General features: G+C 49.7%; 5 protein-coding genes across 5 annotated transcripts; 3 read left to right on the forward strand and 2 right to left on the reverse strand.

Moving 5' to 3' along the window:
- Positions 1 to 137: 137 nt before the first annotated feature.
- Positions 138 to 783, forward strand: Pdw03_0839 (Caffeine-induced death protein Cid2, putative; the record flags this gene model as incomplete). Its single annotated transcript, XM_014679085.1, has 2 exons — positions 138 to 210; positions 278 to 783. The coding sequence occupies 2 exons, from the start codon at positions 138 to 140 to the stop codon at positions 781 to 783; spliced, it is 579 nt and encodes a 192-aa protein (XP_014534571.1).
- A 637-nt stretch (positions 784 to 1420) lies between these two features.
- Positions 1421 to 4039, forward strand: Pdw03_0840 (NH2-terminal acetyltransferase catalytic subunit (NAT1), putative; the record flags this gene model as incomplete). Its single annotated transcript, XM_014679086.1, has 3 exons — positions 1421 to 1502; positions 1563 to 3530; positions 3585 to 4039. The coding sequence occupies 3 exons, from the start codon at positions 1421 to 1423 to the stop codon at positions 4037 to 4039; spliced, it is 2505 nt and encodes an 834-aa protein (XP_014534572.1).
- A 484-nt stretch (positions 4040 to 4523) lies between these two features.
- On the reverse strand, positions 4524 to 6076 carry Pdw03_0841 (Mitochondrial import inner membrane translocase subunit tim54; the record flags this gene model as incomplete). Its single annotated transcript, XM_014679087.1, has 2 exons — positions 4524 to 5923; positions 5986 to 6076. The coding sequence occupies 2 exons, from the start codon at positions 6074 to 6076 to the stop codon at positions 4524 to 4526; spliced, it is 1491 nt and encodes a 496-aa protein (XP_014534573.1).
- A 2234-nt stretch (positions 6077 to 8310) lies between these two features.
- Positions 8311 to 10511, forward strand: Pdw03_0842 (Serine/threonine protein kinase, putative; the record flags this gene model as incomplete). The annotated part of the gene is made up of 4 exons (XM_014679088.1): positions 8311 to 8945; positions 9027 to 9530; positions 9662 to 10138; positions 10199 to 10511. 4 exons carry the CDS (start codon positions 8311 to 8313, stop codon positions 10509 to 10511), a joined length of 1929 nt encoding a protein of 642 aa, XP_014534574.1.
- Positions 10512 to 11215: 704 nt separating this feature from the next.
- On the reverse strand, positions 11216 to 11995 carry Pdw03_0843 (Splicing factor 3a subunit 2, putative; the record flags this gene model as incomplete). Its single annotated transcript, XM_014679089.1, has 2 exons — positions 11216 to 11911; positions 11984 to 11995. 2 exons carry the CDS (start codon positions 11993 to 11995, stop codon positions 11216 to 11218), a joined length of 708 nt encoding a protein of 235 aa, XP_014534575.1.
- Positions 11996 to 12564: the final 569 nt, after the last annotated feature.

Consider the following 12564-nt stretch of genomic DNA (forward strand, 5'->3'; position numbering starts at 1 on the left):
AAAATATCAACGCTACGCTATACAACACCGTCAGACGACCTACCGCCATCAACAACGCTGCACAGATCCTCATTTGCAAACTGGAGTGGTTCTGGATAACATCGAGTCGAGAATCTGGGGAGGAAATTCATGGGAGAATGTCACACGCCTCATCCACAGCTGCTCCGGTGCTGACGCCTCGGTTCTGTTTTGACGAGAGACTACTCAGAGGTTCGTTTAACATGTGACATCTTGATATCAGCCATAGCTTATAATGACTTTCTATTTTTTTGGTTAGACTTTCTCCGACTCTCAAGATCTACCATCGATGACTCGATTACACAGAACCTGAACGCGTTGATAACACCAGCCCAGGAAGGATTTGACCCGTCATCAACAGAACTGCGACAAACCGACTCTAGATCGCGGATCAACTCCGCAGCCTGCCAGAGCTTCAAGGATAACGTGCTATTTCCGTCATGGCAAACTAGATCAGACGTTCTCACTTATTGCGCTGGCGTGGCTACCAGTCCGGATCCCGACGATCCTGACTTGATTCTGCGGCAAACAGAATCCGCCCGAGACCGAGAACGGGAAATTGATGAGCGTCTTGACCCGTACTCCGCGCGCTTCTTTCCACGCGAAGCACGGACTGAGTCATTGGCCAATCTAATTCGCAATGAGCGCACTATTGAGGAGATCATACGGGCCCGAACGTGGGGGATGGTGTCAGAAAAGTGCAGTGGATTGTCTTCTACTTGGGAAGAAGCTCTCGATAGCTGGCGCCATTTGCATCAGGAATAGCTCCTTTGGCAGAAGAGTGCCGCAATTAGGATTGCCATCTAACTCAACTCTTCTTTAGACTCGGAGGGCCTCACCCCAAATTGTACATATTTGAACAATCTCGGCATGAGCTTTTCTGTCGTTTTGCATCCTCGCTTGCTTGCAATAAAGTAGACTGGGCTGTACGTTGTGTGGAAAGGGGGGAGGGGCATGATAAATAGTCCGGAGATGCTACCTGAGAGAAGTGGCTTGTGCCATAGACTGTGGGCGATTTTGAGAACCAACGAGTAAATGAGCAAACCACTCAATTTCAGCATATAGAAGGTTCATATTTAATAAGAGTGCGTTTTTTTTTTTCGCTGTCCTCTTTCATGTCACCCCAAAGTTGCATTACATGTACATAACAAACCACATGCATATCACGAGAAATGCATCTTACACCTTATGCCAACTATAAGCATAGAATCAATGAATGAGTGTGCTCAACTTAGTCTAAAACTAAAAATTAGCCTGCTTTACCTGCGTCTTGAAGAAGTTGGTGCACACTATCTTATCGGCCCATTAGCTCTGCCAAGATTGGACTCGGAGAAGTCGCCCCCCGCACACATCGATTCCTTACTCGCACAAGTCAGGTCCCTCGACGTCAGCACCGCCCACAATGCCGGAAACATTGAGCACCAAGGACCATTCCTTGTTTCGTCAAGTGGTTCACCACTTTGAAATGAAGCAGTATAAGAAAGGTTGGCCTCTGAAGTGTCCTTAAACCACCTCCGCCTGTCTAACAACGTTTTGCTCTATAGGCATCAAGGTAGCAGACCAGGTCCTTCGCAAAAACCCTAAGCATGGCGATACACAAGCTATGAAGGCCCTGAATATGAGTCAGATAGGGCAATTGGAGGAAGCCTTTGCGCTCGCCAAGAAGGCTCTCCAGAATGATATGAAGTCGCACATCACCTGGCACGTGTACGGGTTGCTATTGCGCCAGGAGAAGAACTACGAGGAGGCAATCAAAGCTTACCGGTTTGCCCTGCGTCTCGAGCCCGAATCGCAACCCATTCAGCGTGATCTGGCACTGCTCCAGATGCAGATGCGGGATTACCAGGGATACATTAAGAGCCGCAGTGCGATGCTGCAAACTCGTCCTGGCTTCCGCCAAAATTGGACGGCACTCGCAATCGCTCATCACTTGGCCGGAGACTTGGCAGAAGCCGAGAAGGTTCTTACTACCTATGAGGACACCTTGAAGGGTGCCATACCACATGTCGCCGATATGGAGAACTCGGAGGCCACCCTGTACAAGAACACAATCATTGCGGAGACTGGAAACATCGAAAGAGCTCTAGAGCACCTCGAGGCTGTTGGATACCGATGCACTGATGTACTCGCAGTCATGGAGATGAAGGCAGATTATTTTTTGCGACTGGACCGCAAGGCCGATGCGGAGTCCGCTTATGCAGCTCTCCTTGATCGCAACCCAGACAACTCGATTTACTACAATGGCTTGATCAAGGCAAAGGGCATTCCCGATAGCGACCACAAGGCATTGAAGGCTCTATACGATGAGTGGGTGGAGAGAAACCCCCGCTGTGATGCTGCTCGTCGCATTCCTCTCGATTTTCTAGAAGGAGAGGACTTCAAGCAGGCCGCTGACACCTATCTCCAGCGCATGCTAAAGAAGGGCGTTCCTTCATTATTCGTGAACATCAAGCATCTTTACGTCAACCTGGCCAAGCGTGATGTGGTACAAGAATTGGTAGAGGGATACCTCTCTGAAAAGGCAGCAAACGGCTCCGCAGAGTCGAACGGGGACAAAAACGAGTTCCTATCATGCACATACTATTTCCTGGCTCAACACTACAACTATCACCTCAGCCGCAACCTCCCCAAGGCCATGGAGAACGTTGAGAAGGCCATTGAGCTGTCACCAAAGGCCGTGGAATATCAGATGACCAAGGCGCGGATTTGGAAGCACTACGGAAACCCCAAGAAGGCAGCAGAAGAGATGGAGAAGGCTCGTCTGCTAGATGAGAAGGATCGTCATATCAACACCAAGGCGGCCAAATACGTGCTCCGAAACAACGATAATGAGAAAGGTTTAGAACTCATGAGCAAGTTCACTCGCAACGAGGCTGTCGGTGGCACATTAGGTGATTTGCACGAGATGCAGTGCACCTGGTTCTTGACTGAGGACGCCGAGGCATTCCTCCGACAAAAGAAGCTTGGTCTTGCCCTGAAGCGCTTCCACTCGGTTCACAACATCTTTGATACCTGGCAGGAGGACCAATTCGACTTCCACAGCTTTTCTCTCCGCAAGGGAATGATCAGAGCCTACGTCGATATGGTGCGCTGGGAAGACCGTCTGCGCGAGCATCCCTTCTACACAAGAATGGCTCTCGGTGCCGTCAAGGCTCATCTACTTCTCCATGATCAGCCGGATCTTGTGCACGGACCGATGCCCAGCGGAGTTAATGGACTCGATTCTCCTGACGAAAATCAGAGGAAGAAGGCCCTCAAGAAGGCCAAGAAGGAGCAGCAGCGCTTGGAAAAGATCGAGGCCGACAAGCGTGCCGCAAGAAAAGCGGCCGCCGCTACTGCCAAGCCTACTGATGGAGAGGCCAAGAAGGAAGATGAGGATCCTCTGGGTAACACTTTGGTCCAGACTCAGGATCCCCTGAAGGATGCCATGAAGTTCTTGACGCCGTTGCTTGAGTCCAGCCCTCAGAACATCGAGGCCCAGTGCCTCGGGTTTGAGGTTTACTCTAGAAAGAGTAAGTTAATTTGATACACTCTTGGACAGGACCCTCATGCTAATACGTTTATAGACAAGCACCTCCTTGCCGTCAAGTGCCTTGTAGCCGCTCATTCTATCGATCCCTCCAACCCTACTCTCCACCTTCAATTGCTTCGCTTCCGCAAGTCTCTCGAACGCCTTGCCGAGCCTCTTCCCGAGCAGGTTGCCGAGGTCGTCAATGCCGAATTTGACAAGCTGCTCCCAAAGACCCAGAAGCTCGAAGAGTGGAACGAGTCTTACCTCTCGGCTAACAAGGAAAGCGTCGCGCACGTGCACGCCGGCCTGTCTGGTCGTCAAATTTTGAACCCCGAATCCAAGCCGCAGTGCGAGCAAGACCTGCTTGCCACTCTCAATTCCCCCGAGATCACTATAGATGAGGCTGTCACCGCTTTGGACATTCTGAACCAGTGGGGCAGTGACAAGACTGCGTTCGCCGAGAAGGCGAACAAGAAGTGGCCCGAGTCTTCTGTTTTCGAGCTGAATTGATCTCATACGAACGGAGGACCGTGTGGACTCCCACCCCCATTCCCGCTTCGATCATGAGTTGTCTAGCTGCCTAGCAATATTACGCTGTTGCAGGAATTGGGATAACGAAAGAAGGAAAAAAACATAGAGAAAGACACGGGATGAGCAAATATACTCTGGTGTTGGCCGATGCCAAGTGGAGTGAGTATACAGGTGCTGGGGGAATCCAATGTACCAGTATCTATTGCCAATCAAGCAAGGACTAAACGTAGAAAGAACTACCCCAAAATTCCAACTCTTGCTTTCCATCGATGTACATTTCTAAAACGGGATATCAAACGCCTTTAATATACAAGCCGAGGAGGGAGTCGAATTATGCTAAACAAAAAAGCCCAACACATGCCGTGCTGAATGCCAGGGAAGAATCCATCCCATTACCATTCATCATAATATATGATCAAATTTCAAAATTTGAAGATCAGGTAATTAATGTCAGAAGATCTCTTTACTGTACGTCTTCTCCGTCGATGTTACCCAAAATGGGCTTACGTCTCAGGACCTCGTCACTCTCACCATAGCCGTAATCGATCCACATGCGCTTCCAGAAAGGCACGGGAGCCGGCCGCTCCTCGCCAAGAATGTATTCCTGTTGCTCGGCGATGCGTTGAGAACGTGCCTCATCTTCCAGGGAAAGGGTGGCGCGCTGCATGCGCGAGGCGATGCGCTGATCAAGCACAACATCATCGAGCCACTCGCGCTCCTTCAGATTTCCATCTTCGTCGCGCTTGTGCACAGACTTGTGCCACTCACTTTCAGCAGCCTCCATTACGGTCTGCTGCTCATGGTTGCGAGGAGTAAGGTCGGTGAACGAGCTATCAGGAGAAGGGGTGGGGTCAACGTTGGCGGCAGTGGGCTCGGAGTCTACGCTGAGAGTGTTTTCATGGTAAGGCCGAGCGCTATTCGCGAGGACAAGCGCAGCAACTTCGCGCCCGACATCTTCGGCAAGATGCCGTTGTGTAAGAAAGCGGTAAACTCGGATTGGGGTGTTCAGGAAGCCGAGGAGATGAGGGAATTCGACTGGGATAGAGCTGTCGAAGGATTGGGGGATGGTGTGGGGAAGGATGGCGGAGGAGTATTCGCTGGGGTAAATGTATGCAGGAGTAGGGCCGGCTGGCTTAGCAGGCTTCTCTTCTTCCTTCTCCGGTTCCTCGATCTTAGGCTCGGGGATCTCGTCTTTCTTCTCTTCGGAGAACTCGGGGGAATCGATGCTCGCAATCTCAGGGTTCGCGAGACTAACGAGTTTCTCGGCACTGATGTCCTTCGGTGTGTCCGCGGTCAACTCCTCCAGAGGTGGAGGTGGTGCATCTAATGGGCCAAGCCAGCCCTCGTGTAAGCCCCGAATATACTCCTTCCAGGTGTGTCGGCCAATGATCAGGTCGCCCTTGGGGCCCGGTTCGTCCGTAACCCCAATGTGTGCCCGGGTGGCAGCAACGACCGCATCCACGCCGGCTTCTTCGACGGCCGAGCTGGGTTCTCCGGCCTTTCGGCGTAGCTTGCGAATGTTTTCCGCTGTGTTGGCTCTCACGTCGCCCTCACGTCGCCCTTCAACCACCGTATAGTCCAACGCCGCGGCCACTAGGATGGGCTTAACATATTCCTTGAAGTGATCTCGGGCCACACGCAAACCATCTCCTGGTGGCGCAGCCAAGTATACCGTCAATTTCCGACGCATCTGGTCAACTGGCAGGGTTTCTTTCGAAATGTGAGCCACAAGCTCCGACCACTTTTGTTGCACGCGACGCTTCTCCCGACGATCGTAGATAAGAGCACCGGTGAAAGATCCAGTAATAGTAAGGAAGATCATCCAATTGCGAGAAGGCAGCTTGAATCGCATATTAGGGAGGCCTGTTGATTGTAGCAGAATTAGCATTTATTGGACCGTTAAGATCTAGGGAAAAGAGATGTACCCATCATTTTGAACGCTGGGTTAGGCGGTTTCGGGGCCGCCTGGGGCTTGCTAGCGCCCGAAGGTGCAGCAGAACTCGAAGAGTCTGCCATTGAGTTGTATGATGGAGAAATGGTCTTTGCGTATAATTAAAGTACACCCGGGGGATGCTCGTTCGGGGAAAATTGTTATCTCGGCATCACCTTATCCCGTTTCACGTGACTATCTGCATAAAAGTCAGACCGCCGGGGTCGCCTCTTGTGAGATGTGGAGATGTGAAATGCAAACGCCATTTCAGCCTCTTCGCTTGGATGTTCAGTTTTGGGGCCACTTTGGTTTCTTCCCAGGGTTCAATCATCCAGGCAAATTATAGAAGAAGCAATTACCTGACAACATGGCATGACCTTGCGGTCCTCACAAAGCTTTCTCCTTGCCACAGAGAATAACTAATGTCTAAGAAGAGGCATAGAATGATGAGAAACTACACACAGTGTGGTTTAATCCTATTCGCTAAAACACAGTCAACTTGTATTTCCAGAGAACTGAATGACACGACCATCCTTGCTAACTTGCAGGCTTTAATTCGTGTGACTAGGTTCTAGATTTACATTTTGCCATGACTGGTTTATTTCTAGTCCAACCCTCAAGACGATCATATCTTGTTACGTTTTCAGAGAAAATGCAGAGTTAGGCCCTCATCACTTTCCATCTCTCTAAACAACTGCAATGGCCTAGAGTCTACACTTTGTGTGGCAGCCAGGTAAAGCAAAACGGCATTTCCATCAAAATAATGGGCATGCACATTGACACCCATGACCCGTACAAGAAGGTGTAGGGCACTTAGCTAGGCCGCTAGTTTCATCGAGGTGAGCGATACTGTTGGCTCTATATATTGGCCTAGAACCGGGCTCGTAAGCCCTCGACCAAGCCTTCCGTTCGGATCTAAAATTCATGGGACTTACGAACACATGCGATAGCAAGTTGGAGTCAAGATTGTAGGGGCAGTGAATACAAACATGGATTTCTCCTTATCGATATTCTTAAATGTCAGGGGTAGAGACACAATGTGGAGTACAGCATAGGCTGTGTCCTAACGCCGTGGTCCATGCGGTAGAGGTTGACACAGGCAGATCATGACGGGCAACCGCCTAGTGGAGCGGGTGAGCGTTGAAAAGAAGATGCCGACAGCTGGATTCATGATCTGTGTATATAACCATTTCTTACAAATAGCTAGTAATATCTAGTACCTCACCTGTGGTGATGAGAAGTGGCTTCAACTTTAAAAAACGTTGGTATTCTAGCTCACTACCCGTACGCTGACTTTAGTTCCCCGATTAATAACTGGCGTGTGGTGCTGAAATATGAATTAACCACTTCTATGTCTACTGAACAAGCTGCAGCCGTTATGTGAGGCAAGATCCATCTCTTTAGTGATGAGCTGAGCATAGTGACCCATCAAACCGAGATACGATAGTCTGACCACGGTTGAATGTCGCAGGAGAAAGAAGTATGGTCTGGGTGTCAAACTCCAAAAGGGCAGAACAGGAGCCAAACTGACGCGGTTGTGAGATTATCTGATAGGAAAGAGGGGATGGTGTTGCGGGGAATCAAACTTGCGCGGGTTCCAATGGCGTGGTATGTATAGTATGGTGGTGACTGCAGGTGGTGAGAATCCAGTCCAACTAGGAGATGAGGTAAAAGACAAGAACTCATCTTTTAAGGTCGTTGGCCCATGGGAACCGACTTGTACCTACCAAAATCCAATATCTTCTTAACACAAACCAGTGTCTATAAATAGGGCTAGCGATTGGGCTGAGCCGTTCACGTGATACAAGCTATGTAAACATATCCAGGGGCTCCCCTAAAAGCGGCCAGAGCTGTGTACCAAATCAGAAGGAGAAAGCTAGGAAGTTGCAGAAAACCGCCAGGGCTGTACATTATGCCCTGAATTCCAGTGATCTTAAAGGGCTGATTCTAAAGAGCTGTGATATACTGGATACTACATACAGGATATGCTTATACATCTTGTACATTATCAATATTAGCCCAGTATCACACTTGATAAACTGACAAATCCCCCTTTCAACCCATTTAGCCGCCCACTTCCAGTAAATCTTAGGATCAAAAGAAAAGTAACACAAACATTGGGAATACACATAGTTGATTCATAGTTTCAGGAGCGTAAACATGTCGCATGTAAACAGTAGTTAACCAGTCACACTGGGGCTAGATTGCCTCCTGAGCCACCGCTTCTTTAAACTCCCCGCCCTCGTCCTCCAACTCCCTCCCTCCCGACCTTCTTCTCCCCCCATCTACCTTGAAAAGTCCGTTGGGAGTTAGAGTCAAGATGGATCCCAACAACAACACTCGAAACAACTTGAGTTACGGCTATGACCGTAACTACAATTCCAGCAGTCGAGCCTATCCCACTACCCCCTCTGCCTTCCCCCAGCCCATCTATCAGACTCAGGGGGCCCAGGAACACGTCGATCCCTCCAATCCAGCTTACGCTCCGGGCTACTTTATGCCCAACAACTACCCTCCCAACCAGGTGCAGCCGCAGTTTGCCCAGCAACATCAGCAGCAGCAGCAGCAGCAGTATGCGCAGCAGCAAGCATTGCAATCGCCCCAGCCCGCCTACCAAGCACGCCAGGGCTACCCCGATGGCACCAACAGTCTGATCCAACAATTCTCCAACCAAGATCTCAACGCAAACCGTGCAGGGTTTTTCAATAATCGAACTGGCTCCCCGGCCCAGCGGCCTCGCACCGCCGGCGGCTCCCCCGCTCAGTCACAAGCCCAAGCATCACACCTTATCCCCCCCGTGCCCCGCAGCCCTCGTCCGCCCCCCGAGAATGAAGAGTTGCAGCGCTTCCCCGACCGATACTCCGAAAATGCGCACAAGCGAGGCAAGGCTGCAAAGGAGCTGGTGACTGTGTTCTTCCACGAGAATATCGAACGGGCCCGTGACCGTAACATGCGGTAAGTATCCATATCCCAAATGGATCCCCTGGAATCCCGTCCCGAATTTGTGGCTTACGCCTATGATGTTCGCCCCTACAGATCAGCGGAACTTGACAAAACTATCCGTGAACCCAACATCTCCACCGAAAAGAAGCTCCAGGATGCCAACTTGATTTCTAAAAGAGAGTCTGATTTCCTTCGGTTCTTGCGCACAAAGGAGACACCGGCAAATTTCCAGACCATCAAAATTGTTGGAAAGGGTGCCTTCGGTGAGGTCAAGCTCGTGCAGCGCAAGACTGATGGCAAGGTTTACGCCCTCAAGTCGTTGATCAAGACCGAAATGTTCAAGAAGGACCAATTAGCCCACGTCCGTGCCGAGCGTGATATTCTGGCGGATTCGAAGGACAACCCTTGGCTTGTGAAGCTTCACGCGTCGTTCCAGGACGCTGCGTACCTTTACTTGTTGATGGAGTTTTTGCCCGGTGGTGATTTGATGACCATGTTGATCAAGTACGAGATCTTCTCGGAGGATATTACACGGTTCTACATGGCTGAGATCGTGATGGCAATTGAAGCCGTACACAAGCTTGGTTTCCTCCATCGGTAAGTGATATTTAGTTTTTTGGTTGCGAGTTGGGAGACTGCCATGTGCATTTTCTTTTTCTACCCAACGAAGAAAGAATAAGGCGCACATGCAACACACTCGACAATTCGTACTAATGGATATTGTACAGTGATATCAAACCTGACAACATCTTGCTTGACCGCGGTGGACACGTCAAGCTTACTGACTTCGGTCTTTCAACCGGAGGCAAGAAGACCCATGACAATGCTTACTACCAAAACCTTCTCAAGAACTCCACTTCCAAAGATAGGAACCGCAACTCTGGATACTTCAATGATGCCATTAATCTGACAGTGTCCAATCGTGGTCAAATCAACACCTGGCGAAAGTCTCGTCGTGCCATGGCCTATTCGACTGTCGGTACTCCTGATTATATTGCTCCTGAGATTTTCAACGGTCAAGGCTACACTTATCTTTGCGATTGGTGGTCGGTGGGTGCTATCATGTTTGAATGTCTTGTGGGCTGGCCTCCATTCTGTGCTGAAGACACAAATGACACCTACCGGAAAATCGTTAACTGGAGAGAGTGCTTGTACTTCCCCGAGGAACTGGTTCTTGGGCGTGACTCTGAGGCACTGATCCGAAGGTAAGTTTTCACATGTCCATAGAAAAATCGCAAGGAGCATCCGCTAACGGAATAGTTTAGTTTCTTGTGTGACCCAGATCACCGAATTGGCAGCGAAGGTGGTCAGCACGGAGGCGCGACACAAATCAAAAACCACCCCTTCTTCAGGGGTGTTGTTTGGGACCAACTGCGCAGCATCCGTGCTCCCTTCGAGCCGCGCCTCAGCTCGAACATCGATGTGTCGTACTTCCCGATTGATGAAATTCCTCAGGAGGATACCAGCGCGATCCACCGTGCCCAGGCTCGTGCCATGCCCGACTCACAGGAAGCCGAGATGAGTTTGCCGTTCATCGGCTACACCTATAAGGCCTTCAATGCCTTCCAAACCAACTAGGTTTGGTTTTTGTGTTCCGAGACTGACCGATTCCTGAGCACAACGGAAGCAAGCAGGGCTTGCATCCTTCGTTCTTCAGGTGCTCTTTGGTCGGTCAGAAAAAAAAAGCTCGGTTTTGTTTTCCCCTCGTTGCCCATCATCATTGAGCATATCAGCGCGATGTTGTTTTCCCGAATCATGACCCATCTTCGGTTTCACCTGTTGATACATACGTATCTAACGCCTTGCATCCTTCTCAAGACAATACACACATTACTTGCCTTCGGAGAGACCCAACTGATTTTAGGATAGTCAGGATATTACCCTAAAAGAATACAATACATTTGTCTTTTCTGACTACATCTGCCCTTCTCACAAGACTAAACAGCGGACCATTCCTGTATACGTCAGTAGTCTCTGAGCCCTGAATTTTAAATTGTTTTTTTAATTTGAGAAGAAGAGGGAAAGGTAGTGAGAAAGGGGGCTAAATGAAACTTGAGAAATTCGTTGATGATGTCTGCCATCAGAATTGAATTTCCTTGTCATGAAAAGGGAGTCGCTCGCGAATCAGAAAAAAAAAAATTAAGTATCAACATGGAACAACCCCGAAACGCCTATTTCCGATTCCCGCCATAGAGCCAACCACCATCTTTTTGATGCGTGTCCGAAAAAAAAATCAGAGCAAGACAGATAAAGGAGCAGAAAGGGCATCGAAATAAAAAAGGTCAAGTCTGCATAGGCGCCAGACCAGGCACACCACTGAATATCTCCTCCCGCTCAGTCTTGAACATAACCTGAATCCAGAACTCCTTGCTATCTTCATCGAACCAAGTCCAGTAACGTTCATCCCGACGATCAATCTCCCTAGCCTGCAACTTGAACGCACAAGTCTGGTAAGGCTCCGCAGCAACAACTAAATACTGGTACTTATTGTCGGGCGTCTCAACCTGCTGTTCAAAAGCTGACATGAAGCGCACACGGGGTGTAACACCCGGAGTGATCTCCTGGAACTGCAGCTGAAATAACAGGCCTTGCTGACGCGTCAGAGGGTCCAAGATCTTGGTGATTTTGTATCCCGGCCGGCCGATCTTGATCAACTGCTTCTTGACCTGCACGCCCGCGACACCGGGCAGAGACGATGGGTCCTGGTTCTTGCCTTCGCGCGCCTCACGCGCCGCTCGTCGTGCGAGGTTCGTTTGGTGCTTGCGCCCCTGTGTGTGGGCGAGGTATGAGCCGTCGTTCTGGTGCACTGTGAGACAGAGTCGGCACTCGAATGTGCCCAGATGGTTCCTGAAGATGTATGGATCTTTTTCGATGTCAATTGTTTCCATGGCGAGCTTGCGCAGCCGCTCGCGTCGATCGGCATTGGTGGCGGATTTGGAGGCGACGCCGCCGCCGCCGAATTTCGAGCCTGCTCGGTTCTGGGGGTTGCGTGAGTACGATGTGTATTTAGGTGAAAGACATGGCAATGTGCCAGGTCAGGGTGTACGTACTTGGTAATCCATCTTGTCGGCGCTACAGCTTGAAGAAAGTTAGTGAAGTTGACTGTCCAGGTGTTTTGCGAAGGCGGTATCTGCTGTGACCGCCTTCCTATTTTGGCCAACACCAGCACCGTCAGATTTGACAACTAGCACTGCGGCGGTGGTCTTAATACCAAAAAGGCAGATTGAGCTTTCCACAAGTCTACAATAAACTAGTTAGATCCTCCTTTTAGTCACTAACGATTGTCTTAGCATTTGAATGCAAGGAATCCATGTTCGGACCTCCAAAAGTATTGAGCCAAATTATCCACACAGACCGCCTTCCAAATATGGATGCTGCTTCACTTCCCATCCCAAAACTTATCCCTTCCGTGACTTTGTTTTATTGAAAAGCTATCAAAATAGAGGCTTTTAGCTGTATTAAGACCTAATACACCATATTTACTATGCTATGTGTAGTATTTCATGGAATGTGCCTGGTCTTCAGCCAATAATCCAACTGAAGCCCAGCCCTGAACTGCTGTTGATTATATAAGCCGGAGATTTGGGCGATAGTTATCATGGATCACAGTACAAAGCAGCATTCCCCAAAA

This window comes from Penicillium digitatum, chromosome 4 (assembly GCF_016767815.1).
Source record: "Penicillium digitatum chromosome 4, complete sequence".
NCBI lineage: Eukaryota > Fungi > Ascomycota > Eurotiomycetes > Eurotiales > Aspergillaceae > Penicillium > Penicillium digitatum.